This window comes from Piliocolobus tephrosceles, chromosome 7 (assembly GCF_002776525.5).
Source record: "Piliocolobus tephrosceles isolate RC106 chromosome 7, ASM277652v3, whole genome shotgun sequence".
In the NCBI taxonomy this organism is placed as follows: Eukaryota; Metazoa; Chordata; class Mammalia; order Primates; family Cercopithecidae; genus Piliocolobus; species Piliocolobus tephrosceles.
In genome coordinates this window covers 29102794-29128517 of record NC_045440.1, presented here as the reverse complement: position 1 = coordinate 29128517, position 25724 = coordinate 29102794, and the positions used below count along the sequence as shown (strand labels likewise).

Genomic DNA, 25724 nt, shown 5'->3' with positions numbered 1-25724 from the left:
ATTCTTATTAATGTACTAACTTAAAAACTATCTTTCAACTTACTATAATTACAATAGACATAGAAATGTCGTTAGTCATCAGCTTTCAAATACACATACTACCCATGTAATTGTTGCTAAATATTTCATGTTATTACTGATATCCTTATGTGAATGCTGGTGAGAGAGATGGACCATCACTATCAGTACTGAGAATTTCTGGTTCCCAAATTATTTGGCATTTTATTTTTACATGCCAGTCTCTCATTTTAATTACCCTGATATTACATGGTTATATTTGTCCTTGATTGTTTCTTTTTATTCTCTACGTTTACTTCTTTGGGTCTCTTAGACAGTGACACTTAATTAAAGCACTTGAGTAAAATATGCACCAACTAGTAAGTCAGTAAAGGATAAGATGTTCTTTTATTTATATGATGAGTTCTAAAATATTTTCAAAGAGCAATCTACAGTGTCTACTTTAAATACCTTTTGACCCTTTTTTGGATGCTTAACTTAGAGAAAAGAAAAAAGATCTAGAATTTGGAGTAAATCTCAAATTTTGCTAAATATTTCACCAATACAAGTTATTTTTTCTTGAAAATGCATAGCATAGCATTTTAAATATATTAATTAGTACCATATAGAGATAAACCTTATAATCAGTAGTATTATCTTGAAATCAAGAAATAAGTTAAAAGTCGTCTAGCTTCACAGGAACATGAAAGCTAATTATAATAGGTCCTTAGGATTTGGACTAATTAGTTTTCTGTTGTCTCCATGGTGCATACAGTCAGAGTTAAGGTTTAAATGCCTCTAGAAAGAAACTTAAGAACTGAGTTGAGGCCAGGTGCGATGGCTTATGCTTGTAATCCCAGCACTTTGGGAGGCTGAGGCAGGCAGATCACTGGCGGTCAGGAGTTCAAGACATGGTGAAACCCCATCTCTACTAAAAATATAAAAATTAGCTGGGCATGGTGGCACATGCCTGTAATCCCAGCTGCTCGGGAGACTGAAGCAGGAGAATCGCTTGAACCCAGGAGGTGGAGGTTGCAGTGAGCCGAGATCATGCCACTGCACTCCAGGCTGGGTGACAGAGCGAGAGAGACTGCCACACACACACACACACACACACACACACACACACACACAAAGAACGGAGTTTGAATAGTGCAGTGATTTAGATCCATAGTTAAGCATCAAGCCTGAACTTGAAAACCAACTTACCAGTTTGGTTACCTCAGATAAGTTTCTTAAACTTTCTGAGTCTGTTGTTCTCATCTGAAAATGAGAGCAATACCATCAATCTGTAAAGATAAAATGAGATATTATATATAAGCTACCTATACTGTGCGTAGTATGTATCATAACTACAGTGATTGACTAAAAATCAATGTTTTGTGCTGTATGTAAAAACACTAGTGCAAGCTCATCTGCTGCGTTACAGGTGGTTTTCCCAACTAGAACTGCGTAAGATTGGTGAGCTGACACTGGGACTCTGGGTAGCAGATGAGAATACACTGAAGGGAAGAAAAAGAGAAAAGCTTATTGAGAAAAGAGGAGGGAAAGAAGAGGGAGGAAGGAAAAGGCATGAGAGAAGGAACTGAAATATGCAGAAAACAGACAGCTCCCTCCCTCAGAATGAAACAGGAGTGAAAGGGAGGCAGAAACCAGGAAGAAAAAAATGAATAGAGAGGACAATGAAGAGATAATTATTGGGCAGGGGGAGCTTCTAATCATAATTCTCTACATGTTTCTGTTTTTATTTTTATTTTGTAGATACTCCCTAATCAGTTTTCATGTATGGACTGAGTAATGATCATAACTGTATGATGCTAGTTACCACTGAAGAGTGGTAAGTATTTCAAATAATGGCTTTGTTACTGCTTTATTTATAACTTGATTTCTTTTAACTACTTTACAATTGACTTATAAATAATTTGGCAATAAAGAAGATAGATAAAGAGTGTCTTTTATCACACTTTGGAATACTTTAAAGTATGTAAATATTTATTCTTGATGATAATACTTATTGGGTACTGTCTTAATCTACTCGGGTCACTACAACATAATATAAACTGGGTAACTCATAAACAACATAAATATATTTTTCACAGTTCTGGAAGCAGAGAAGTCCAAGATGAAGGTGCTGGCAGATTCAGTGTCTGGGATGATGGGTGCTTTCTCATATGTGGTGCATTTTCATTGTGTTTTTGCATGGTGGAAGGAGCTAGCTAGCTCCCTTGAGGGTCTTTAATAAGTATGCTAATCCCATTCATGAGGGGTCTGTTCTCAACACTTAATCATCTCCAGAGGCCTCACCTCTTAATACCATCACTCTGATGTTTAGGCTTCAACGTGTGAGTATCGGGGGCCACGAGCATTCAGACCATAGCAGGTATTTATTTTGTAAGGAAGTATACTTTGTGCTGGAGATAGAAAAATGGGTAAATTGTAGTACAGTACAGAATATTGTCCCGTACATAATTGACCTTAGGTAGTATTGAAACTTTCAATAACTAATTTGAAAGTCAAGCCAATATGCAAATATTGCTTAGAACATTTGTGGTATTCAAGGTTTGGAATTACTTTTTGAACCAATATGTAAGCAGGGCAAGAAAATGAGGCCCAGCTTAGTGGCTCATGCCAGTAATCCCAGCACTTTGAGAGGCAGAGGCAGGAGGATTGCTTGAGGTGAGGAGTTTGAGACCAGCCTGTGCAACATAGCGAGACCTTATCTTTCAAAAAATAAAATAAAAATTAGCCTGGTGAGGTGGCATGTGCTTGCAATCCTAGCTACTTAGGAGGCTGAGGCAGAAGGATCGCTGGAGCCCAGGATTTCAAGGTTACAATGAACTGTAATTGTACCACTGCACTCCAGCCTGGGTGAGATCTCAGAGTGAGATCTTGACTCTTAAAAGAGAATTAATTGCTTTTTAGATTCTTAAAATTTTTATACTTTTAGTCAATAGTGGTATTGTCGCATTTAGTTACCCACATATTAATCTTACGGGTTTTAAATGATTTTTGGTTGATTCTAAAGATGAAATTCACTCTCAGAGGACGGGAATTGGGCCCACTATTGACATTTAAAAAGCAAAAATACCATAGTCATGGAAGGAAATACTCTAGGCAAATAAATGTTTTAAGTAATTGGAAAGGTAGAGGAGGAATTGGGACTGTTCAACGTAATGAGGCTATCTAACTTTGAAGGCATCGGCTTGCATACAGTGTACAATTTCTTCCATACGCCTATATGTGGAACCACAGAGAAAATGTAGATAGAGCCTGAAAGTGGTAGGAAGAGGGGTGTTAGGAGGAGGCAAAACATTTTACAGTTTACAATACAGCTTTAAGCGTTACCGAAACACAAATGAGCAAAGTAAAGCTTAGGAGCAGACATCTAGTGAGTGGCAGAATCAGGACAAGAAACCTACATCTGCTGACTTCTTGTACAGAATACTTTCTGTTATTTCGTAAAGCCTTTCACAATTTTTTTTCAACCCGATTTTGTAAAGACAATTTGGAAGGGAAGTGAAAGGTTGGTTTGTTAAATCAAAAGGGTGTGAATTTCCTAGCCAGGTTATCTTTAGCTGCTTGTCACTGGTTGACCCTGATAATTTAGATACCCTCCCATCACCCCCCATATTTTAACTGGTCTCTATGATCAGTTCTAGACTTTTTTGCATTGGGGGGAAAATTGCTTTCAGTCTTAGAGTCTTCAAAACAAATCTTGAAGAGGCTTTATTTGTTAGCACTTCATAATATATTTGTTACTTTTATCCAGATACTAAGATTTTTATTCTCCCCAAATAGTTAAATTACTACAGTTTTACTATAAATTTTTAAGGATTTAGAGATGTGTAGTGTAGTCTAATTGTGAGGCTTTCTTTTGATACTGCATATCTTTCTGAGACAGTGGTCAATATGGGCACTGATTCTAAGAAGCACACAGGTTCTGCTTATCCAAATCTTTTAAACCTAAGTGAAACAAATATCAGCAGAATGGGGGCATTCTTTTTGGGAGTTATGTTGACTTTTTTTTTAATTGTGTGGTTCTGATAGTGAGCCCAGGTAACTACTGGAATTATTATGTAGTTGCTGTGAGCCTTTGTCTCTGGATCCACACTGATGCCCTCTAAGGAAGTAGACTGAATAGGTGGTTCATCTTCTCCAACAGAATTTGTTAATGTCTTTCTAAAAGACTCAGATTTGGCAGTGGCAAAGTAAACAAGATGAGTGAAAAGAAATGAAAAATGGCCTAAGTCCTAATAGCCATTTTAAATAAAATTAAAAGCATGATAAAACTGCCATGCATTCTTTGCTCTCTTGCTTCTAGTTTTCTATTCATTTAATATAAAGAGGATGGAGATAACCCAGAAACACTCTTTTAAAATAACTTCTACCTCCTATGTATAAGATTGAGGGGAAATGTAAAAAAACTTTGTGGGTCATTATTGTCTTGCATTTAGGCATTCCAGATGTTCCACTCTTCTCCCAAGTTCCAAGGTACCAGTAGTCAAACTTCACATTAAAGGATTTGAGAAAAAATGAAAGATAGAACTTCACAAGTCACTGTGATGAAATTGAACTTTCTTTAAATGTGTGTGTGTGGCTGGGCACAGTGGCTCACACCTATAATCCCAGCACTTTGGGAGGCCAAGGTGGATGGATCATGAGGTCAGGAGATTGAGATCATCCTGACCAACATGGTGAAACCCCGTCTCTATGAAAATACAAAAAATTAGCCAGGTGTGGTGGCGGATGTCTGTAGTCCCAGCTACTTGGGAGGCTGAGGCAGGGCAATCGCTTGAACCCGGGAGGCAGAGGTTGCAGTGAGCCGAGATCGTACCACTGCACTCCAGCGTGGGGACGCAGTGAGACTCTGTCTGAAATTGAAAAAAAAAAAAAAAGTATGTGTTCAAAAAGTGTTGACGTGTAAACCCTTGAATAATCTATACATTTACCTAATGGAATGTCACATAATGGCTTCATAGGTGTTGAGTCTGAGCTCCGTTTAAAACAACAACAACAACAACAACAAAATAACTAATGCTTAACCAGATGCTCCTGCCTTAATTGGTAGAGAAAGGTCAGCAACATTCTTTAAGTCCAATAAGAGGATTATTAATAGATGGATTTTACTGGTAACCTCTTAGGGGCATCCTCTGACCCTTCAACAAAGCTTGGTTTCAGACTTCAAGTACATGAAAAGCAATGTGTTATTTAACTTTGCCCCTTTGGTACCACTATCACCAATTCAACAGACATTTGTTGATGGTCATTTTTTTTTTTTTTTTTTTTGCGATGGAGTCTCATTCTGTCGCCCAGACTAGAGTGCAGTGGCACGATCTTGGCTCACTGTTGGCAGCCATTTTGTGCAAGGTTGACTTCTATTTTTTGATATGCGCCTTTTCCAGCTTACCATACAGATTATGCTCTTTTGATTATGCTCTTGCTGACTAAAGATCAGTTCAAACTAACCTATAGGATATCTTCTAAAAATCCTCTGTCTTGGTGCATTTAGGCTGCTGTAACAAAATACCATAAACTGGGTAACTTATAGACAACAGAAATTTCTTTGTCACAGTTCTGGAGACTGGGGAGTCCAAGATCAAGGGGCTGCCAGATTTGGTAGCTGGTGAGGGACTGCTTGCTGGTCCACAGACAGCTGTCTTTTCCCTGCGTCTTCACATGGTAGAAGCAGCGAGGGAGGTCTTTACAGTCTGTTTTGTAAGGGTACCTTCATGAAGGCACCACCTTTAATACCACATCAGCTTCTAAAGGCCCCACCTCCCAATACCTTCACATTAGGCTTTTTCTTTTCTTTTTTTTTTTTCTAACAGTTTGATAGTTTTAACTCTTATCTTTAGTCTTTGATCCATTTGCAGTTAATTTTTGTACATGGTTTAAAGTAGGAATCCAACTTCATTCTTTTGCACATGGATATCCAGTTTTCCAGCACTGTTTGTTGCAGACTGTCCTTTCTCCCACTGAATGGTCTTGGCACCCTTGTGGAACATCATTTCACACATATGTGAAGGTTTATCTTGGAACTCTTTTTCCTATTTTATTGTTCTTAGATGTCTGTCTTCATGCCTGTTCCAAGATTTAAGGAATATGAGTTACGGAAATAGTGAACGAATTAATAATATATATAAATCATGTAGGAAGCCAGGTATTATAAGTAAACGATAACACACACACACACACACACAAAATAGGAGAATCAGAGTTGAGACTTAAGACTTTGGAATTATCAAATACAGCATTTTTTTAGAGACAGAGTTTTTGTTTTTGTTTTTTTTTCTTGCTACATTGCTACGTTGCCCAGGCTGGAGTGCAGTCATAGCTCACTAGAGCTTTGAACTCATAGGCTCAAGCAATTCTACCACCACAACCTGCCACGTAGCAGGGAGTACAGGTGTAAACCATCACACTCAGTTTAAATACAATATATTTTTAAAGAAATAAGAAAGGCTTTAAAATGTGAGAAGCAGATTTTTTTAAAGAACCAAATATAACCCTTATTAATGGAAATAGTAATAATTAAAAACTCAACGGACCAGAAGCAGATTAGACCTAGCTAAAGAGAGTCAGTGAACCAGATGTTAGATATGAAGAAACATGATACTATTTTTAGATATGAAAGAAGGTTAAGAAACATGAAGAATAAAGGTAGAAATTTGAACATAGGTAAATAGAAGTTCTGTACTAAGGAAATAGAATGATGTCACAGCAATATTTAACGATAAAGTTTCTGAGAATTTCACGTAATTGTTGAAAGATACCAAAAGTTAGATATAAGAAGTTCATCAAGTACTTAGCCTAGAACATCATGATGAAAATGCAGGACATAAGAGACAAAGAAGATACTAAAAGCTGCCAGAGGAAAAGATTGCTCATAAATGAATGACAATTATATTGGAGGTGATAACATCTTCAGAGTGCTGAGAGAAAGTAGCAGTCATTCTAGAATTTGTACCTAGGAAAATTAAGCCTGATGGCAGCATGTCTACTAAAAAATAGAATTTATCATATTAAACTGTAAAAGATTTAAAACATTCCCTTTAAAATCAAGGGCAAGATCAAGATACCTGCCATTATTACTTATATTCAACATTGTACTAGGTACAAGAAATAAATAGCATAAGAATCAGATGGGAAGACACAAAACCATAAGTCATTATACAGTCCATTATTCGTAGAGGATATGGCTGTTAATGAAGACAAATTATTAGAATTAATAAGAGCTTAACAAGGTTGCTGGGTAGCCAATATATAGAAATTGGTTTTGGAGAGTCATTTGCCTAGTGATTGAGTGCATTCACTCTGGTGCCACACTGCCTAGCTTTGAATTCCAGATTCCACCCTTCCTAGCTTTGTGTCCTTGGACATACTATTTAACTTTCCTGCACTTTTGTTTTCTAATTTAAAATAAGGGTATCTGATAGGGATATTGTGAAGATTAAATGGATCAGTATATATCTAAAGCACTTAGAAAAGTATCTGGTAGCTGATAAGTGTTATATATGTGTTAGCCATTTTTATTATCAGTATCAACATCATTTTAAACATAGTAGTGAATAAAATAACTTTTAAAGATACTGTATATAGTAACGTAAAAATTATAAAGTACTTTAGATTAAATACTTTAAAAGAAGTGTAAAAACCCTCAGGGAAAAAAGTTATAAAACTTTTGAAAGACATTAATGACCTGAATACCATGTTCACAGATAGGAAAGCTAATATAACAACATGACTTATCTTAAGATTGATCACTAGGTTCAGTGAAGTTCCAGTTAAAATCTAAACAAAATTTATTCTTAGATAGGCCTAATTTAAAATGTGTATATAAGTGCAAAGAGGCTGTGGAAGAACAAGATTTGTTTTTTTTTTTTTCCTTTCGGTTTTGCTAAAGCATGTATCAAGATTTGTTACAATATGGTGTTGATGCATGAATACTGAAAGACACAGATGAAACAGAGCACAGAGCCCAGAATTCATACATATGTAGAAAATAGGTTTATGTCAGAGATGGCATTACAGATAAGTAGGAATAGGAAAGGTTGTTTAAAACAAAATGCTAGCAGTTTGATATTCACATGGAAAACTTGAACTTTTATTTTTTACCATAGACAAAAAATGAATTTGAGGCAAAGTAAAGACTTAAAGGTGAAAGACAAAACTATGAAAGTTTTAGAAGAAAATATATGGGATATCTTTATGATCTTGGGAAGAGGTATATCTTTTTTTTTTTTTGGAAACAGAGTCTTGCTCTGTCGCCCAGGCTGGAGTGCAGTGACGCAATCTCCGCTTACTGCAAGCTCCGCCTTCCGGGTTCGCGCCATTCTTCTGCCTCAGTCTCCCGAGTAGCTGGGGTTACAGGCCCCTGCCACAGGCCCTGCTAATTTTTTGTAGTTTTAGTAGAGATGGGGTTTCACCATGTTACCCAGGATGGTCTCAATCTCCTGACCTCGTGATCCACCCACCTCAGCCTCCCAAAGTGCTGGGATTACAGGCGTGAACCACTGTGCCCAGGCTGGGGAGAAGTATTTCTTAAAGTTGATCAAAAGCAAAAATGAAAGCACAAAATATAAATTAAAATATTCATATTTGGGAGTAAAACATACCTCTTTTAGAAAATGAAAATACAACTTTTAAAAGTAGGGGGAATTATTTGCAATAAATGTAATTAGCAAAAAAGATAATATCTCATATAAAGATTTCTTGCAAATACGTAGACTAAACTGATAGAAAAGTGGGTAAAAAGCTTGAATGGGTATTTCCCAGATGTGGACACATGACCAGTATATATACTCAGTACATGATCATTCTCAAAAATTGGGGGCTGGGTTCAGTGGCTCACACCCACCGGCACTTTGGGAGAATGAGGCAGGCAGATCACTTGAGGTTAGGAAGCTGAGACCAGCCTGGCCAACATATTGAAACCTTGTCTCTACAAAAATTAGCAACGCGTGGTAGCACGTGCCTGTAGTCCCAGCTGCTTGCGAGGCTGAGCCAGGAGAATCACTTGAACCCAGGCAGCAGAGTTTGTAGTGCACTGAGATCACGCCACTTCACTCCAGCCCAGGTGACAGAGCAAGACACTGTCAAAAAAAAAAAAAAGGGTCGGGGGAGAGAAAATGCAAACTAACCACAATTAGTTATCATTTGCTCCTGTCAGGTTGGCAGAAAGTAAAGACTACCAACATGAAGTGTTGATGAGAATATGGAGAAACTGGAACTCTTATATATTCCTGGTAATGATGTGTAATAAAAGACTGAGAAATTAGCCAAGCATGGTTGGCATTTGCCTATAATCCTAGCTACTTAGCCATTGGGGAGGCTGAGGCATGAGGATCAAAAATCTGTGTGCAGTTAGCTGGCATCTTCCCATGACGGCGCTCTCACTCACCCCACACAGTGCAATGAGGACAAACCAGAATTCCCCATGTCATAATTGATCACTTGAGGTCAGGAATTTGAGACCAGCCTGGGCAACACTAGTGAGACCTAGTCTCAAAGGAAAAAAAAAGATTCAGAAATGAGACTATACAAAAATTAGTTTTTCTATGTGAGGAATCTTCCTCACATAGAAACAAACAAAATTAAAAGGCAAAAATATTAAAATACATATGATAGACAAAATAATTTATTTGTATATGGAGTCCTTATAAATCATTAACTAGAATACTGTCTTCTCTGTGGGAAAAAAATGGACAAAAAAATAAGAATGAGTGATTCACAGAAAAAACAAAATAGCTCAATGTCACTGATAATGAATTAAATGCTAACTAAAACCACAAGTTTCTATTTTTATTTACCATGTTTTCAAAGGTTAAGTTTGATGAAATATTAAAAAATAAAAATGGAAAGAATATTTTCTTTAAAGCAAAAATTAGTAAATAATAAAGGCTAGATACAGAAAGGTGAGTTACTAAGAAACCAAGGAAATCAGGATTATGAAGTCATAGAAGTCTGGCAAGCTGTGTTATTTCAAGAACAGAGTGGTCAAGAGTATCAAACAGAGAGAGGCCAAATAAGTCATGAGCCACAAATGACTGATGTGGATAATCATTGATGACTTTGAAGATCGCTGTTTAGGTGGAGTAATGGAAGTAGAAATCAAAGTAGATTGAGGAGGGAGTGGTAAGTGAGCTAGAAAATGGCAAATTTTTGCATATCTGAGATGAACTCAGCTGATTTATGATGTATTATCATTTTTATTTAACTTTTGTTTGAATTTCTACTGATTTAATTTCCTCCTAATAATAACAGGATTATTCATTGTTTTTGTTTCTTCTTGAATCAATTTTGGTAGCTTTTTTCCTAAGAATTATTTTTCTCTAATATTTAAATGTATTGGCCTAAAGTTGTTCATAACATACATTCTCTTAAAACCTATATAAATAGATGTTTAAATTATTAGCAAACACTTGTCTTTGGTTCCTTTGTTCTTTATTTTGAATATCTGTTAAAGTATATGGTATATACTTTATATATATTATATATTATATATTTTATATATATACTTTATGTATATTGCCATGTACATTAACTATTCATGAATGTTTTATAATTCATTTCTTTTTCTATCTGGAATAGCCCAGGACTCCAGAAGACAGCCTCAGCATGAATCCTCAGAATTCAAACTTCCTTATTTTACTTATATATATATGTATATAAATAAATAATACATAAATATATATATATATATATTTGTAGGACTTTCGTATGATATAATTTGTAATATGTAACATATAAATATAAAGGTTATAGGTCTGTGATACATGAGCATAAAGAAATATATATCAAAGGTCTAATATCCCACCCATAAAAAACCCAAACCAAAAAAAAAAATACATGAAGTTATCCCTTTAACATGGTTGAAGTTAAAGAGACGTTATTCCTGCTTAAAACATAATAACTGAAAAATTGCTGAGCACAACTTATTTAATGAAGGATGTTGAATACCATTGTGTCCTGATTATTCATCTTTCATTAGTTGTAAACTTAGCTTTTTGTGGTAAAGTATTATCCTAAGTAAGCCCTGAGGAACAGAAGTGAACTTCATAAATCTTTCCTTTATTAGTAAATTATGCTAGAGAAACCCTATAGCTGAAATCATCGAGCTTTCTTGAGTATGTAATTTTCTTTTTTCTTTGAGCTGGAGTCTCACACTGTTGTCCAGGCTGGAGTGCAATGGTGCGATCTTGGCTTGCTGCAGCCTCCGCCTCCTGGGTTCAAGTGATTCTCCTGCCTCAGCCTCCAGAGTAGCTGGGATTACAGGCGCACACCACCACACCGGGATAATTTTTTGTACTTTTAGTAGAGACGGGGTTTCACTGTGTTGGCCAGACTGGTCTCAAACTCCTAACCTCATGATCCGCCCACCTCAGCCCCCCAAACCAAATATGTAATTTAACTGTAGTTAAAGGCAGTTTTGAGGATTGTACTTTGAGGATTGTCCCAGCACTTGGCTGTTCAAGTAAAGTATATTCAACTGATTGTTTTTACCTTTATGTGCTGTTGTTACAGATCATGACTAATTGAAGAGATTTTTATTGCATAAGGCATTCTAAACTATTTTCCATTCTTCTCCTTACTAAACTGTGAGGTGAACGTGGCAGCCTTGACAAGTATCTCTAGAGCTGGTGCATCTTAGGAGTATTCTTGTTAGAAAGCAGTACTCCACTAGTGTCTTTGTGGCTGAATGGAAGAAGGGCTGGCTGGCTTCTCTTTTTTTCTAGAGGTCTTTTTCATTCCCTGATCCATGTTTGATTGGGAGATTGTAAGATCACCTTTCATAAAGAACAGGAGGGCATTGAGAGGGACATCCTTGTGAACCTTCTTAGAACCTTACCCTTTGTGATCCTTCTGTAGAATTTTGGCATCTTTTAATTTGGATTGTGATCTAATGTTTAAACTAAGCTGTTGATAGGTTTTCAGGAGGGCCATCAACCATGTTATGAAATGGTATGAAAAATACCTGCTTATATATATTTCCTTGTGTGTATACTCCATAGCTGTCTTTTGAAATCCAGTTTGAGTTCTACTTAAAGAGGTTAAGAGTCAATATTTGGCAGGGGATGGAGGTTGCAGGGGAGTTTGGGGAGAGAGAGAAAGGAGAGGGAAAAAGGAAGGGAGGAATATTTTTGATATTTGTGGTATAGCAATATATGATGTCTTAAGCATTTATAGAATGATACTATGCAGCAGTAGTCAATAAGCAATTGGCTGTTGTTGGCCATCAACTGTAGGAATAGTCAGCAATAGTTGGTTTACAGCTTTTTGAAGTTTCTTCTGAAACCAGAGATTTTGATTTAAAGAGAGTATCATTTTCGTCACAGAAATGTATAGGAAAAAAATGCTTTCTGAAAATGGAATATTTGAGCTGGGCATGGTGGCTCATGCCTGTAATTCCAACACTTTGGGATACCAAGGCAGGAGGATCACTTGAGCCCAGGAGTTCAGAACCAGCCTGGGCAACACAGAGGGACCCTGTCTCAAAAGAAAGAAAGAAAAAATGGAGTATTTGGTAAGAATTTTACCAAATGTGTATAAAAATTGTTATGGCTGTAAGTTTTTGAGCTTTTCAGGAGCAGGGAGACTTTTGGTTACCTAATTACAGTTACATGAATTACAAGGAAACAATGCGTTAGAAACAAAAATTCATATATATATATGAAATATATATATGTGAAATATATATATGAAATATATGTGAAATGAAATATATATATGAAATATATATATGTGAAATATATATATTGAAGTAGAGTCTTGCTCTGTCACCCAGGCTGGAGTGCAATGGAGTGATCTCAGCTCACTGCATTCTCCACCTCTTGGGTTCAAGCTGTTCTCGTGCCTCAGCCTCCCAAGTAGCTGGAATTACAAGCATGTGCCACCACACCCAGCTAATTTTTTTGTGTTTTTAGTGGAGATGGGGTTTCACCATGTTGGCCAGGCTGGTCTCAAACTCCTAGTGTCAAGTGATCTGCCCACCTCAGCCTCTCAAAGTGCTGGAATTACAGGTGTGAGTCACTGTGCCCAGCTGATATTTTTGATATACAAAAACCAAAGTTGTAAACTCATTTTCTTTTTTGGGTAACTGGCAAATTGAGATGGAAACTTTCTGACAGTTGACTAAGAACATTTTACTATTTACTTTTGTTGAACTTTTAATGATTGTACTGCCATTGCCTTTTATGTATTTATTGACCTTTTGCTTAATAACCTTGGGTTGATTTTAGGCCACCAACAAAATGGAAATGAAAGAAACTGCTAAACAGAATACACTGTGGCAAATGAGCTCAACTAGCAAACCCATGTTAAATACTCGTGAAGTCAATCCTTTGAAGAAATTCACCATTCCTAAGATCAGGAGGACAGCTGAGAAAGGTAATATTTCTGTGGAAGTTGGGAGCTTTTTTAGTAACTATTACTGTATTTCTCTGATTCTTATTTTATGTTCATCTTTTATTTTAACTCTATATAAAATTAGGTTAATTCAGGTCTCTAATTCCTTAAACATACATGTACTTAACGTTTCCACACAAAATAGAATAGATGCATGTTCTGCATCCTTCCCACAAAGTACACCTAAAATCCCTGGACATTTTTATAAAACAAATGTGTGAAGACTTTCAAAACTGGAGAACACACACCAACTAGGGAATTTAGGACTCAGGGAATGACATAGCAGTAAGTTCCCTGGATTTTCTTTTTGTTTCCTCCATATCTCAGACTGAATGCCCCCAACAAGAGAAATGCTCCCTGGTGCAGACCTCCCCCAGAAGCCCCGAGAAAAACCTCTTCTTTCTTGCCAGTGGACTAAGAAAGGGGCAGCCTAGAAAGTTGGAAACCTGTTTGACATTAAATATACCCCTCCCGTTTCCCACTGGGGTGATGTCAAAGGAGATTGAGTGGGGATCCTGGACTCTGACCCCCTACCCAGCAGGAACAAGGTACCCCTTTCCTTCCCTATGATGCCAGTGGTGATCCAAGTAGGATCACACAGCAATAATGCATTCTCTTCCCTGCCATCATCCTGCTCCTGCAATGTCAGTTGATATCTACCCCTGCTTTGTGGTGATGAGTTGTCCTTTCCACTAGGGTTAGAGTCAGTGAACAAAGTGGAGAGCCTGAACCTCCACCACATCCAGCAGTAACAAGGCCTCCTTCTACAATGTTGGTGGAGGATAAGTGGGGACCATGGACTTCCAGCCCTTTCCAGTGGTAACAGGATACTCCCCAGCGTGTAAATGGAAGCCCTGTGGAAAGCCAGAACTTCACCTCTGCATAGTAGTAAAGAGTCAGTGCTCCCCTTTCCCTGCCAGCCATTGTTCCTGCCAGCATAGTTTTAGTAAAGTCTTGCTGAAGTGCAAGATTAAATATAATCCAGAGTCTCATAAAAATGCCCCCAGTTGACCAGGATATAATAAAAATCGCTCATCTTAACACACACCAAGAAAATCTCAACTTGAATGAGAAAAGATAACAAATGCCAACATCAAGATTGACACAGGTGTTGGAACTATAATTAACCTTGAGACTTTTAAAGCAGCTACCATAAAGATGTTTGGACAAACAGTTACAGACACTTTTGAAACAAACGAAAAGCTAGAAAATCTCATCGAAGAAATGAAATATGTAATAATCGAATACAAGACTTAGAACTGATAATTTAATTAAAATAAAAACTCAGGCAAAAACTAAGAGAACTACAAGGAGAAACAAATCTACTATTATAGTTGGAAATACCCCATTATCAGAAATGGGCGTATTGCCAACAGACAGAAAATCACTAAGGACATAGCTCAGCAACACCATCAATCAACTTGATATAATGGACATCTGTAGACTATTCCATTCAACAGTAGCATGTTAGACATTCTTCTCAGGCACACCCAAGACTTACCAAGATAGACCATACCTTGGCCATAATATACATGTTAAGAGACTTGAAATCGTAGAAATCGCTGGGCGTGGTGGCTCACTCCTGTAATCCCAGCACTTTGGGAGGCCAAGACGGGCGGATCATGAGGTCAGGAGATCGAGACCATCCTGGCTAACACGGTGAAACCCCGTCTCTACTAAAAATACAAAAAATTAGCTGGGCATGGTGGCGGGCACCTGCAGTCCCAGCTACTCGGGAGGCTGAGGCAGGAGAATGGTGTGAACCCAGGAGGTGGAGCTTGCAGTGAGCCGAGATTGCGCCACTGCACTCCAGCCTGGGCGACAGAGCAAGACTCCGTCTCAAAAAAAAAAAAAAAATAGAAATCATACAGTCACCTCTCAGACCATGTATTAATCCATGTTCACACTACTGATAAAGATATACTAGTGACTGGGCAATGTACAAAAGAAAGAGGTTTATAATAGACTTATAGTTCCACGTGGCTGGGGAAGCCTCATAATCATGGCAGAAGGCAAGGAGAAGCAAGTCACATCTTACATGAATGGCAGCAGGCAAAGAGAGAGCTTGTGCAGAGAAACTCCCGTTTTTAAAACCATTAGATCTCATGAGACCAGTTCACTATCACGAGAATAGCACAGGAAAGACCTGCCCCCATAATCCGGTCGTCTCCCACTGGATCCCTCCTACAACACATGGGAATTATGGGAGCTACAAGGTGACATTTGGTTGGGGACGCAGAGCCAAACCATATCAGACCACGGTGGAATTAAGATGATCAAGTAGGGGGCACTAGATATAAATAGCCCAAAGATAGCTAAAAAATACCCAAATTCTTTGAGATTAAACAGCACACTTCTAAATAATAAATGCATCAAAGAAGAAATCTCAAGAGAAATGTGAAAATACCTTGAACTAAATGAAAAGGAAAACAAAATTTGTAGGATGAAGCAAAAGCAGTACTTAGGAAGAAATTTATAGCATTGAATGCATACATTGGAAAATAAGAAATATCTAAAATCAGTAATTAAAGTTTACACCTTAGGAAACTAGAAAAGAGAGGACAAATTAAATCCAAAATAAGCAGAAGAAAAGAAATAATAAAAATTAGAGCAGAAATGAATGAAAGTAAAAACAGGAAATTAATAGAAAATCAACAAAGTGAAAATCTGGATCTTTGAAAAGATCAGTAAAGTTGATAAGCCTCTAGCCAGGATAACTAAGAAAAAAAACAGGGGCACAAATTACTGATATCAGAAATCAAAACATCACTACAGATCCTATGGACATTAAAAGGATAAGGGATACTATGAACAACTCTGGGCCCATAAATTTGGTAACCTAGATGAAATGTACCAATTCCTTGAAAGACAGTATCTGCAAAAAGTTACACAGGAAGAAATATATGATCTGAATAGGCCTAAATCTATCTATTAAACAAAGTGAATCAATAACTAATAACCTTCCAAAACAACGCCAGGACCAGATAGGTTCACTGGTGAGTGCTACTAGATATTTAAGGAAGAAGTTATACCAATTCTCTACAATCTCTTTCAGAAGATACAAGTAGAAGGAATACTTTCTGATTCATGCTTTTAGAGGAGCATTATTTTAATACCAAAACAAGATAAAGAACTTAGAAGAAAACTACAGAGCCAAGAAAAGCTCAACATCATTGATCATTGGAAAATGCAAATCAAAACCACAGTGAGATACCATCTCATGCCAGTCAGAATGGAAGTTATTGAAAAATCAAGAAACGATAGATGCTGGTGAGACTGTATATAAATAGGAATGTTTTTACACCATTGGGCACTGTGGCTCATGCCCTGAGGCTAGGAGTTTGAGACCAGCCTGTGCAACGTAGCAAGGCCCTGTCTCTAGAAAAATAAAAATAAAAATCAGCCTGTGTGGTGCATGCCTGTAGTCCTAGCTATTTGGGAAGCTGAGGTGGGAGGAACGCTTGATCCCAAGAATCAAGCAGAAATGTAAATGTAAATTAGTTCAACCATTGTGGAAGACAGTGTGGCAATTCCTCAAGAATCTAGTACCAGAAATACCATTTGACCCAGCAATCCCATTACTGGGCATATACCCAAAGCCTGAATCATTCTACCATAAAGACACATGCACACATATGTTTATTGCAGCAATATTTTCAGAAACAGAGACATGGAACCAACCCAAATGCTCATCAGTGATATAGACTGGATAAAGAAAATGTGGTATATATACATCATGGAATACTGTGCGGCCATAAAAAGGAATGAGATCATATCCTTTGCAGAGACATAGGTGAAGCTGGAAGCCATCATCCTCTGCAAGTACAGGAACAGACAACCAAACACCACATGTTCTCACTCATATGTGGAAGTTGAACAATGAGAACACACGGACACAGGGAGGAAAACAACACACACTGGGGTCTGTTGGAGGGTGGGAGTCAAGGGGAGGGAACCTAGATGACAGAGGTCAGTAGGTGCAGCAAACCACCATGGCACACATATATCTATGTAACAAACCTGCATATTCTGCACATATATCCCAGAACTTAAAGTAAAATAAAAACTTTTTTGAAAAAGAAAATACTGAGAAGAAATAGCCAGGAATCGTTATCTCCTGGATATTCAGCTATGGTCTCTGAATCCATAGGGTGAGAGTTGGTTAAATTTAAAGAGCTGCCTACACTTACTGTCTAAATTCAGCATTATTTGGGAAGCTGAAGCAGGAGGATGGCTTAAGCCCAGGAGTTCAAGGCTGCAGTGAGCTATGATCAAAGCACTGTACTCCACTCTGTATGACAGAGTGAGACCCTGTCTCTTCAAAAAAAAAAAAAAAAGAAAGAAAAATTTGACATAAAAGAATAATTGACATAAAAAAAAAAAAAAACTACACTGCCAGTCACAGTGGTTCATACCTGTAATCCCAGCACTTTGGAAGGCCAAGGTGGGAGAATTGTTTGAGCCCAGGAGTTTGACATCAGCTTGGCAGCATGGAAAAATCCCATCTCTACAAAAAATATCAGAATTATCCAGGCATGGTGACATGTGCCTGTGCTGCCAGCTACTCAGGAGGCTGAGGTGGAAAGATCACTTGAGCCTGGGAGGTCAAGTCTGCAGTGAGCCATAATTGTGCCACTGTGCCACTGCACTCCAACATGGGCAACAGAGTGTGACCCTGTCTGGAAAAAAAATAAAAACCACAGATAAATAGCACTCATGAAGATAGATGCAGAGTTTTTCAGCCACGTATCAGCAAATCAAATTCAATAATGTATAAAAAGAATTTTATAGCTGGGCATATGCCTGTAATCCACACTTTGGGAGGCTAAAGTGGGAGGATCACTTGAGGCTAGGAGTTTGAGACCAGCCTGTGCAACACAGCAAGGCCCTGTCTCGAAAAAAAAAAAATTTAAATTAGCCTGGTGTGCATACCTGTAGTCCTAGCTAATTGGGAAGCTGAGGTGGGAGGATCGCTTGATCCCTGAAGGTTGAGGCTGCAGTAAACCATAGTCACACTTCTGCACTGCAGCCTGGGCAAGACTGTCTTTAAAAAAGAATTTCACACCAGTACCAACTGGAATATATCCCAAGTATGTAAGGCTGGTCCACCATTTGAAAGTCAATTAATGTAATCCATCATCTAAAGAGGAAAAATCATATTATCATATCAATAGATGCAAAAAACAAAAGCATTTGACAAAATCTAACACCCATTAATGTTTAAAAGCTCTCAGTAAACTAGGAATAAAGAGGAATTTCCTCAACTTGATTTTTTAAAAATCTACAAAAAGCCTTCAGCTAACTTAACAGTGAAAAATTTAAAGCTTTCACACTAAGATCAAGTCAAGGATGTCTGTCACCACTGCTTCTCAGCATTGTACCGGAAGTACTAGCTAGTGCAGTAAGACAAGACAAGGAAATAAAGAAATAAAAGGTATACATATTGGGAAAGAAAAAAGAAAACTGTACTTTCTTACAGATGACATGATCATATCTGTTGAAAAATCAAAACCCTCCTGGAGCTCATAAGCGATTATGGGGGAAGTAGTAAGATAAAGGTTAATATATGATATTGCTTTTTTATATACCAGCAATGAACAAGTAGAATTTGAAATTTAAAACATACCATTTATATTAGCACCAAAAAAAATGAAATACCTAGGTTTAAATCTAACCAAATACGTACAAAGTCTATATGAGGAAAACTACAAAACTGTTGAAAAAAGTCAATCCAATAGAGAGATTTCACGTTTATGAATAGGAAAAGTTGGTATTATCAGTATACCAGTTTTTCCCAACTTGATTTACAGATTCATTGTCACCCAAATCAAAATCTCAGCAAGTTATTTTGTGCATACCAACAAACTGATTCTAAAGTTTATGTGGCACACAGTTTCTGATGTGGAAGGAACAAATTTTAAGGTCTCTTGCACAACGGGTTGACTATGATTAATAATTGTGTATTTCAAACTTAAGTATTCAAGGCAATACAGAAAATAAATATTCAAGGCAATGGATGTGTTAGCTTGATTTAATCATTCTGTGTTGTATGCATATAATATCACGTTGTACCTCCTGAATGTATACAATTACAACTTTTCAATTTACAATAAAATTAAAATTAAGTTTATATGGAGAGGCAAAAGACTAAGAATACACAACTCAACACTGAAAAACAACAGAGGACTGACACTACTTTACTTCAAGACATACTATAAAGCTACAGTAATTAAGGCAGGGTGGTGTTGGCAAAAAAAAAAAAAAAAAAAAAAAAACAGACAAATCAAGCAATAGAACAGAATAGAGAGCCCAGAAATAGAGCCACATGAATATAAACTGATCTTTGACAAAGAAGAGGCAGGAAAATAGAACAAAGTGTTTTCAACAAATATTGCTGAAGCAACTGGACACCCACATGCAGAAAAGGGAATCTAGACACAGACGTTAACATCCTGCACAAAAATTAATTCAAAATGTTCCACAGACCTAAATGTAAAACATAAAACTATAAAAATTACAGAAAATAACATATGAGAGTATCTAGATGATGTTGGGTTTGGCAATGACTTTAACTGCAATACCAAAGATGTAGTTTGTGAAAGAAAGGATTGAATAGCCAGACTTTATTCTCTTGACAGTGTCTTTTGCAGAACAGAAATTTTTAATTGTAATAAAGAGAAAATATTTGCAAAACACATTTCAGATAAGGAATTGTTATCCAAAATATATAAAAAAATTCTTGACAATAAAAAGGCAAACAAGTCAATTTAAAAAAGCAAACAAGTCCATTTAAAAATGAGCCTGCCGGCTGAGGCAGGAGAATGGTGTGAATCCAGGAGGCAGAGCTTGCAGTGAGCCAAAATCATACCACTGCATTCCAGCCTGGACAAAAGAGCAAGACTCTTTGTCTCAAAAAAAAAAAAAAAAAAAAAAATTAGCCTGCCAGGCACGTTAGCTCATGCCTCATCGCAGCATTTTGAGAGTCTGAGGCAAGTGGATCACCTGAGGTCAGGAGTTCGAGACCAGCCAGGCCGACATGGAGAAACCCCGTCTCTACTAAAAATACAAAAATTAGCCGGGCGATGTGGTGGGCACCTGTAATTCCAGCTGCTCAGGAGACTGAGGCAGGAGAATCACTTGAACCCAGGAGGCGGAGGTTGCAGTGAGCCAAGATCACGCCACTGCACTCCAGCCTCACCACAAGAGCGAAACCCTGTTTCAAAAAAAAAATCAAAAAATTAATAAACACAAGCCAAAGACTTTAGCATGCACTTCACCAAAGAAGATACACAGTTGGCAAGTAAGCATATGATGAGATGTTTCACATCATATGTCATCAGGAAAATTCAAATTAGAATAGAAATACCTGTACACACCTATTAGAATGGCCCAAATCCAGAACACTGATGATGTTAAATACTGGTGAGGGTATGGGGCAGCAGAAACTCTGATCCATTGCTGGTGGGAATGCAAAATAGCCACTTTGGAAGACAGTACAGTGGTTTATTACAAAATTGAACATACTGTTACCATATGCTCCAGCAATTACACTTCTTGGCATTTACACAGATAGGTTAAAAGCCTGCGTTCACATAGAAACCTGCACACAGGTGTTTATAGCAGCTTTACTCATAATAGTTAACACTTGGAGGCAACCAAGATGTCCTTCTGTAGATGAACAGATAAAGTGGTACATCCAGACAATAGAATATTGTTTAGCACTAAAAAAGAAATGAGCTATCGAGTCATGAAAAGAAATGGAAGAACCTTAAAAGCACATGTCACCTTTTTAGATTGGCTGAGTGAATGCAGCCTGTCTAAAAAATTTACATACCATATGTTTTCCATTCTGGAAAAGGCAGACAGTAAAAAGATCAGTGGTTGTTAGGGTTTGGGACAGGGAAGAGGGATGAAAAGGCAGAGCACAGAGGACTTTTAGGGCATTGAAACTATGAGCCTGGGCAGTGTAGTGAAACCCCATCTCTACAAAAATTAGCCAGGCATGGTGGTGCACGCACCTGGTGGCATAATCCTAGCTACTTGGGAGACTGAGATGGGAGGATCACTTGAGTCCAGGAGGTCGAGGCTGCAGTCAGCCGAGATTGCACCACTGCACTCCAGCCTGGGCGACAGAATGAGACCGTCTCAAAAAACACAACAAAGGAAACTACTCTGTATGATACTACCATATTCTGTATGATACTGTGGATATTTGCTTTGACATTTTTTAAACCCATAGAATGTACAACACCAAAAGTGAACCCTAATGTAAACTATTGACTCTGAGTGATAATGATGTATGAATGTAGGTTCATCAGTTGTAAAGAAAAAAATGTACCACTTTGGGGGAAGACATTGATTGATAATGGAAGAGGCTGTGCATGTCAGAGGGCAGAGAGTATATGAGAAATCTTAGTACCTTCCTCTCAAATTTTGCTGTGAACCTAAAACCATTCTAAAAAGTCTGTGAAGTCTGGGTGTAGGGGCTCATGCCTATAATCCCAGCGCTTTGGGAGACCAAGGCGGGCGGATTGCTTGAGGTCGAGACCAGTCTGGCCAACATGGTGAAACTCCGTCTCTACTAAAATTACAAAAAAAAAAAAATAGCTGGGCGTGGTGACTATTCAGGAGACTGAGGCAGGGGAATTGCTTGAACCAGGGAGGTAGAGATTGCAGTGAGCCAAGATTGCGCCACTGACTGCACTCCAGCCTGGGTGACAGAGCAAGGCTCTGTCTCCAAAAAAAAAAAAAAAAAGTCTGTGAAGAAAAAAAAAATACTTAGTGGGTTCAAGAGAAGAATAGAGATACTCTTCTGTTTCTATTCTTCTAAGGATAGAAATTACTCAGCCTGAACAACACAGAGAAAATAGAAAAATGAACAGAACCCAAGAGACTTGTGGAACAATAACAAAGGATCTAACATCTTTGTGCTAGTGCCAGAAGGAGAGGAGAAAGAGTGTGGGGCTGAAAAATTATTCTAGGAAATATTGGCTAGAAATTTCCCGAACTTGGCAAAAGGCATAAACCTATACATTCAAGAAGCTGAAAAACCCCAAACATAAAACCCCTGAAAAACTCATGCCAATTCACATCGTAATAAAACTTTAAAAGCTAAGAACAGAGAAAAAATCTTGAAAGCAACTAGAAAGAAACCACATTATTTATAGGGGAAAAATTATTTGACAAAATATGTCTCATTAGAAACCATGGAGTCTGGGGGAAGTAACACCGCATTTTTCAAATGCTAGAAATAACTTTGAACCCAGAGTTCTGTACCCAGCAAAAATGTCTTTCAGATACGGAGGTAAAACAGATATTCTCAGATAAAGCAAAACTAAGAATTTTTCATCAGCACACATACCCTTAAAGAATAGCTGGAAGAAGTTCTCCAAACAGAAGCTAGTAAAAGAAGGAAACTGGGAACATTAGGAATGAAGGAAGAAAAAAAGCTTAAACATGTGGGTAAATATAATAGATCATCCTTCTCTTGAGTTTTCTTAGTTATGTTTGACAGTTGTAGCACAAATTACAACATTATTGGATGTGGTTCTCAGCGTATATAGAGGAGGTATTTCAGATAATTATAACGTGAGATGTTACTATTAGAAGGAACTAAATGAATAGTGTGTGAGATCTCTCTGCATTATCTTTTACAAGTGAATCTAAATATCTCAGAATTAAATTGTTTTAATATAGGCAGATCAAAATGGAATTTTAAAAATGTTCAGGCAACACACAGGAAGGCAGGAAAAATGAAATAGAAAATCAAACAGAAGGAAAAACAGAAAATAAATAATTAAATCATAGGCTTAAGCCCTAACATATCATTACTTATATCGAACATGCATGATCTAAATATACCAATTAAAAGACACGTTGACAGAATGGATTAAAAAAACACAACCCAACTACTCTTGGCAAACTCATTTCAAATGTAGTGATATAAGTTGTTGGAATGTAGACATATTTAAAAAGGCCATACAAATAATAAAATAAGAGTGACTATATTAATGGTGGATAAGTAGACTTCAGAGGAAAGACAGTTGTCAAGAACAAAGAGGGATGTTACTTAATGATGAAAAGGTCAGTCCACCAAGTAGATACAGCAGTCTTAAATATGTATATTTCAGACATCACACCTTCGGAATATATGAAGCAAAACTGATAAAACTGAAAGGAGAAATGGACAAATTTAGAATTATAGTTGGAGACTTTGTACTCTCAATTGATAAAACTAAGCAGAAAATCAGAAAGAGTATTGAATAATCTTTAACACTGTCTGTCAACAGGATCTAATTGACATTTATAGATTATTGTACCTAACAGTAACAGAATAGACCTTTCAAGCACCTGTAGAACATGCATCAAAATAGACAATATCTTGGGCCATGAGATACATATCAACATATTTAAAGGAATTGAGGCCGGGCACAGTGGCTCATGCCTGTAATCCCAGCACTTTGGGAGGCTGAGGCGGGCAGATTGTGAGGTCAGGAGATTGAGACAATCCTGGCTAACACGGTGAAACGCCATCTCTACTAAAAATACAAAAAATTAGCTGGGTGTGGTGGCAGGCGCCTGTAATCCCAGCTACTCGGGAGGCTGAAGCAGGAAAATGGCATGAACCCAGGAGGCGGAGCTTGCAGTGAGCTGAGATTGTGCCACTGCACTCCAGCCTTGGCAACAGAGCGAGACTCTGTCTCATAAATAAATAAATAAATTGAAATCATAACAGAATATGTGCTCTGACAACATGCAAACAGAAAAGTAAATCTCCAAACACACTTGGAAAGTAAGTCGGAGGCATGGGGCTTCCTTGAGTCTAGGAATTTGAGACCAGCCTAGGAAACATAGTGAGACCTTATCTCTGCAAAAAGTAAAAGAATACGTTTTGAAATAGTCATGGAGAGGAAATAAATACATAACTAAAATGAAAATGCAACATACCAAAATTTGAGGGACATGGTTAAAGCATTGCTAACAAGGAAGTTTAGAGCACTAAATGTTTACTTTAGAAAAGAGGGAGTGTTTCAGATAAATAATCTTAAGCTGCCAACCTTTAAGAAACCAGAAAAAGAAAGGCTGGGTGCGGTGGCTCACGCCTGTAATCCTGGCACTTTGGGAGGCTGAGGCAGGTGGATTGCCTGAGTTCAGGAGTTCGAGACCAGCCTGGGCAACACAGTGAAACCCCCGTCTCTACTAAAATACAAAAAATTAGCCAGTCGTGGTGGCATGCACCTGTAATCCCAGCTACTTGGAAGGCTGAGACAGGAGAATTGCTTGAACCCGGGAGGTGGAGGTTGCAGTGGGCCAAGATCACGCCATTGCACTCCAACCTGGGTGACAGAGCAAGAGTCTGTCAAAAAAAAAAAAAAAAAAAACTGTCAAGATGAAAGGATAATTAATGAAACTACAACAAAAAGATGGTTGTTTGGAAAGATCAATTAAATTGGCAAACCTTTATCAAGTCTGACAAAGGAAAAAGAAGCCATAAATTACCACTATCAAGAATGAAATGGGTTATGGCCCACAGGTTGTATCAAAAGTACCAATTGTTGAACACATGTAGTTCTAAATAGATCTTTTAAATGGACTTACAACAATTAAATGTAATTCATGGTTAGAAAAGAAATTTTAAGGCCCAGATGGTTTCACTGGAGAATTCTAAAGATTTGAAGAACAGAAACTCTATACAATCTCTTCTAGAAAATAGAAATTGAGAGAATAATAATATGAGATTAATATTACGATGGTTTCAAGATGAGACTAATATAATATGGAAAACACCGCACGGACCAATGTCCATGATAATTGATACAGATATCCTAAACAAAATATAAGTAAATGAAGTCCGATATTTAAAATGAATTATTGCACATAACTGAGAGGTGAATGTTCTCTTCTGCCACTCTTATTCAGCATAATACTGGAAATTGTACCCAGCACAAAAGCCAAGGAAAGGAATTAGCAGGTATTCAGAGTGGAAAAGAAGACATAAAATTGTCTCTATTTGAAGAGAATATGATGGTCTGCATAGAAAATCCCAAAGAATCTTAAAAAAAAAGGAAAACTTGGAACTAGTAAGTTCAGCAAGGTCACTGGATACAATGAAAACAGAAAAAAACAATTGTTCATTTGACTCTTAAACAACCCAGCGGAGCACTGATCCGGCCCCCGACCCCTCCCCAAAACACATAGCTGAAAAATCTGCATATAAGTCACTCCCCCAGAATTTAACTTTTAACACATATAGCCTACTGTTGACTGAAAGCCTTACTGATAACATGAAGTCGATTAACACATAATTTTATATCTGTATTATA

General features: G+C 37.5%; 1 protein-coding gene across 1 annotated transcript in view; it reads left to right on the top strand.

Moving 5' to 3' along the window:
- The first annotated feature begins 13247 nt into the window (after positions 1–13247).
- TEX15 (testis expressed 15, meiosis and synapsis associated) overlaps positions 13248–25724 on the top strand; it is a 62811-nt gene continuing 50334 nt past the window's right edge. Inside the window, exon 1 of the mRNA XM_023214655.2 lies at positions 13248–13383. Coding sequence (XP_023070423.2) covers positions 13248–13383 — 136 coding nt within the window. The remainder of the gene's footprint in view (positions 13384–25724) is intronic.